The sequence below is a fragment of the Rhineura floridana genome, chromosome 11 (genome assembly GCF_030035675.1).
Source record: "Rhineura floridana isolate rRhiFlo1 chromosome 11, rRhiFlo1.hap2, whole genome shotgun sequence".
Classification (NCBI taxonomy): Eukaryota; Metazoa; Chordata; class Lepidosauria; order Squamata; family Rhineuridae; genus Rhineura; species Rhineura floridana.
The window spans coordinates 34,204,583-34,209,487 of NC_084490.1; the positions used below are offsets into that span (position 1 = coordinate 34,204,583).

Genomic DNA, 4,905 nt, shown 5'->3' on the forward strand with positions numbered 1-4,905 from the left:
TCATGGGCAGTGCCAGCTGAAGGCATTCTGCTATCTGACACACAGGGCACTGACTACCCAAGACCAAGTAAGTTACTTTGGCATTTAAGGAACAAAATTACATGAGCATCTTTCTCCCTCCAGTAAAACAATATCCCTAAAAAAGAATTAAATTACTATCAATGTGCAGCCCTTTAATGACATCCCAAGTCAGCCCCCTGCAGTAGCCATCTTAATTTGCCTACTGGTAGTTTTCTGAGAAGAGGGCCTGACTGTTACATGTTATTATAGCTGTGTGAGGAAAATAGTAGTCTCCTATCAACCCTCAGCACTCTACCCAAACTACACTTCCCATGATTCTTTGGGGAAACTGTGAGTGTTCAAAGTAAAATAATACATAGTGGAATAAATCTATGTGTGAATGTGGTCTATAACTGGCCATTCCTTCCTTGGTAAATGTATAGACAAAATATGGCTGATGTTTTGTACCTACAAGGACAGACATCTTTTTCCCATGCAAAATCCTTCTAAAGCTACAAGAGGCATTTATAGAAAAAATATGGCTGTTCCACACTACAAGGAGCAGCCATATTATTCTCTGTCCAATTACCAAAGAAGGGATGGAAGATCGTGAAGTGTCACTACTTCCTGGATATTTTAAAATGCATTTTCAATGAGCATGGAAAACACTGTGAATTCTAGTTGTTCCGAGTGGCTTGAAGTTGTTTTTAGAAACGACCTCAAGCCACCTATTAAGTACTTTATGTTAAAAGCATGCAGATTTTTAAAAGGATGCTTTCTATAAACTATAGCATAGACCTGGGGAAGAATGGGTCTTGCAAAAGATAGCATGTACAAAAGGGACATGAACTCGCAGAAGATCATTCTGCCTACCCCTAATTAAGATCACAGTAGACAATATGAGCTAGAGAAAGGAATGGTCTGAGTAAGGAAACTACATGTGTACAGGAACTTACTCTTTCACAGACTTTATAGATTTAATATCTATAATGAACATGTTTGTTTTTTTTGAAGGTTGAACTAACAAAGTTGGCTTTGACTGCAAATGGATTGCCCAAGAAAATTAAATAGAAGAAGAAATTTCATGGGATGATTTCTAGAAAAAGAAAAGATGACATCACATCACCACCCTTTCTATACTATGTTGCTCAATAAGACATTCTCCAGTACTGACACAGAATGGAGACTGAACAACCTACTAAAAGATTTGTGGCATGTATGTGTCTTCAGCAAAGGAAGGTAACTGATTATTTAAACTCTTAATGTGATTTGACTCAAAATGAGATTTAGTATAAATCAAGGGTAGATCAAGACTCGAGCTCCCATGAGCCCCACCCAGCAAGTTCAGTGAAATTCAGCAGCTGGTTTCCTGGGCATGATCTCAATGAGCAAAATAATATATCACTGGTATTTCTTTTTTCTTTTCTTCTTTTTAGTACAAAAGTTATTTCATAGAATCAGTTCCCAGAATTATTGTAAAACGGATGGATCTGTCTTTCCCATTCTAATCAAACTTACACAGTGTTGCAGTACTTGCACATCTGGATTCACTATTGGGTAAGTAGCAATCTGTTTCTGGTGGCTTCATTCAGTATACTGCAAGTTTCAGGCTGACTCAAATAGAGTAACCAGGACAAGATATCTATGTAAGTAGATACTCTTATCTTCAAGACTCCTGCGTCTTGCACAGTGAAACAAGAAGTCAAAGTAAACAATCAGAATTAGGAAGATAGGGAACTGCCTCACACTGAGTTGGATGATTGGCTCAGTATTGTCTACAGTGACTGGCCATGGCTCTCCAGGGTTTCAGACAGGAGTCTCTCCCTGCCCTACCTGGAGAAGCCAGGAATTGAATTTGGGACCTTCTGCATGCAAGGTAGATGCTCTAACACTGAGCTATGATCCTTCCCCATTCACTCAAGAGTGCCCCTCTGAATTCCTCTGTTGAAGAAGTGTTGCACATTCTTAGGTCACCAGTGAATTCAACCTTAGGCAAACAGACACAAATAACATGCAACATTTTGAGATTCCTTCCTGGACAGACCATCTAAGAAAGACTAAAAGAGTTTTGATGAGACAAGCAAATACACTAACTCTTTCAGTCCTTCTTAGATGGTTTGTCTAGGTAGGAATCTGAAAGCACACCTTGTTGTTTGTTTATTTTTATTTTTTATTTTATTAATTAAGCTTATAGACCGCCCAACTAGCAATGGCTCTCTGGGCGGTGAACAAAGTACAGTAAAATCATAATATAATACCACAAAACATAAAAACAATCAAAAATCAATTACAACAATTTCTATAGAATTAAATTAAACTAAGTTAAAATGCTTCGGCGAAAAGAACGGTTTTCGCTTGGCGCCGAAAAGAAAGCCGCGTCGGCGCCAAGCGCACCTCCACGGGGAGACTGTTCCACAATTCGGGGGCCACCACCGAGAAGGCCCTAGATCTTGTCACCACCCTCCGGGCCTCCCTTATTTGTGTGTTTACCTAAGGTGTAATTCACTGGTGACCTAAGGATGTTCAACCCTTTTGATCTCTGAAGAATTCTGCAATCTATTACATCTTCTGTCAATCCCTTCCAATTTTTTGCCCATGCAAAAGCCTGCAAATATGCCTCAAAATTGCACTCTGAAGAAACTTAAATGTGGGCTGATATTATGTATGCAATGAACATACTCAGTTCTTGTCCCTTTCACAGCTGTACGGTAGGCAGAAATACAACAGGATAAGCCTTTCCAACCTCTGAATACCTAGTTTAGGAGAAAGCTCAGCTGTTGAATATTTGCATAAACCTATCTCCATTTGTAAATTTGTGATATCTCTAAAAATTTCCCCGCCCAAACTTCTCTCTGGTTCTGAATACCTGTTCTTGTACTCAATATGGAACTGATCTATAAGGAATCTTCCTTTCATCCCTACATTTTGCATAACACTTTCTGCACACAGTTTGCTTTCCTTTACTGAACTTCACTTGATTTATCCCCCACTCACCATTATATATTAACATTGATATCTCCCCAGAAAATCCAGCAGTTTGGATGCGCTTATAGATATGAGTACATCAAGATTATTTTTGTGCAGTGTCTTGTCAATGTGGGTGTGGGGTTGCAGATGTGAAATATCTACAGGAGCAATTATTTCATGAATAAACACCTTGCCCATTGTTCAGCCATCTTTCACCTTATTACAGTCAGAGCTTGGAAAAGTTACTTTTTTGAACTACAATTCCCATCAGCCCCAGCTAGCATGGCCACTGGATTGGGCTGATGGGAGTTGTAGCTCAAAAAAGCAACATTTCCAGGCTCTGATTACAGTGCAGTGCTCACCATCACTACTCAGAAATAAGTCCTATCAAATCAATAGAGCTTACTCTCAGGTAAATTGGGTTAGGATTGCAGACAGGATTGCCTCCTACATTGGTGCTTTTATTAGCCATTGCTCAGAATTAACTGCATAGTAAACAAATTCCATTTTTTCAATTTCCACAGATATTACGGTTGTTGCATTTCTTGAGATGGAAAATCAAACTGTAATAATAGAATTTATACTCTTGGGACTCTCCAGAGATCCACACCTACAAGTGTTTTTCTTCTTCTTGTTCCTGATTATTTTTTTGGTAACACTATTAGGAAACTCAGCAATCATGCTCGTGACCAGGACTGACTCTAGCCTTCAGAACCCCATGTTCTTCTTTCTCAGTCATTTAGCTTTTGCTGACATCTGCTATTCATCTCTTATTGTTCCCAAGATGTTAGAAAACCACATAGGAAAACAGAAAACAATTTCCAAGGAAGGATGCATGGCACAGAGTGTCCTCATTTTCCAGGTTGCTTATGCGGAAGTATTAATCCTCGCAGCAATGGCTTATGACCGATATGTTGCTATATGTGACCCATTACATTATACCACAATCATGAAAAAAGAAATTTGCAGAAATCTAGTGAGTGGAGCGTGGGCTATGGGTTTCTTGTATTCATTGGTGAATGCCCTGCCTTTGTTAAATTTGCATTTCTGCCAAAACAATATTATTATTGACAACTACAGCTGTGAGCTTCCTTCAGTCTTGGCCCTGTCTTGCACTCAGACCCTCACCAATTACATTGTTCTTCTTATATCTGTGTTGGTCTTTGGTTTCAGTCCATTCCTCCTCACCCTCATCTCATACACTTACATCATTGCCACCATCTTGAAGATTCGCTCGACGGAAGGCAGGCGAAAAGCCTTCTCCACTTGCAGCTCCCACCTCATTGTGGTGGGATTATACTACATTGCAGCTTTTTTCTGCTATATGAAGCCAAGTTCAGAATCACTCATGTATCTGGACAAAGTGGTATCTATCCAGTATAGTATATTAACTCCCATGTTAAACCCTATCATTTACAGCTTGAAAAACAAGGATATCCAAAATGCTCTGGCAAAAAAGTTTGGAAAGTGTAAGTTTTTAAAATAAAGTTACTCTCTATTCTCTAGAAAAATGTACAGTACAATAAGTTATGGTGTTAAGGTTGTATAGATAATCACCATCTTAAGGGCAAAAAAAGGAGAACTGATGCTTATTTTAAAAATGTCTTCTCTTAACACTCGAGGTAGACCCTGAAAAACAAAGAGATTATATAAGGTCAGGTCAAAGAAAATAAAAACTAATCTTTGTGATATGTAGTCAAATTGCCAATGCATGTCATTTACAGAAGAAATAATTGGTTTTTTTTGGTTGTTGCAGAAGAACATAGAATGATCAATCTGATTGAGAACAAGGTCCGCAATTCCACATTGCAGGGATGAGGAGCCTGTGGCGCTCTATGTACTGTTTGACTCCAACACCCATCAGCCTCAATCAGCATGATGGTCAGTGATCATGAAAGTTGAAGTCTAACATCATCTGGAGGGTCACAGGTCTCCCAT

The 4,905-nt window shown here is 39.0% G+C and overlaps 1 protein-coding gene across 1 annotated transcript; it reads left to right on the forward strand.

Annotated features, from left to right (window-relative positions):
- The first annotated feature begins 3,517 nt into the window (after positions 1-3,517).
- LOC133367873 (olfactory receptor 8S1-like) lies at positions 3,518-4,453 on the forward strand. Its single transcript, XM_061591963.1, has one exon. It carries the CDS (start codon positions 3,518-3,520, stop codon positions 4,451-4,453), a length of 936 nt encoding a protein of 311 aa, XP_061447947.1.
- Positions 4,454-4,905: the final 452 nt, after the last annotated feature.

Coding starts and splice junctions, on each gene's coding strand:
- LOC133367873 (XM_061591963.1), top strand. CDS start 3,518: ATGGAAAATCAAACTGTAATAATAGAATTTATACTCTTGGGACTCTCC.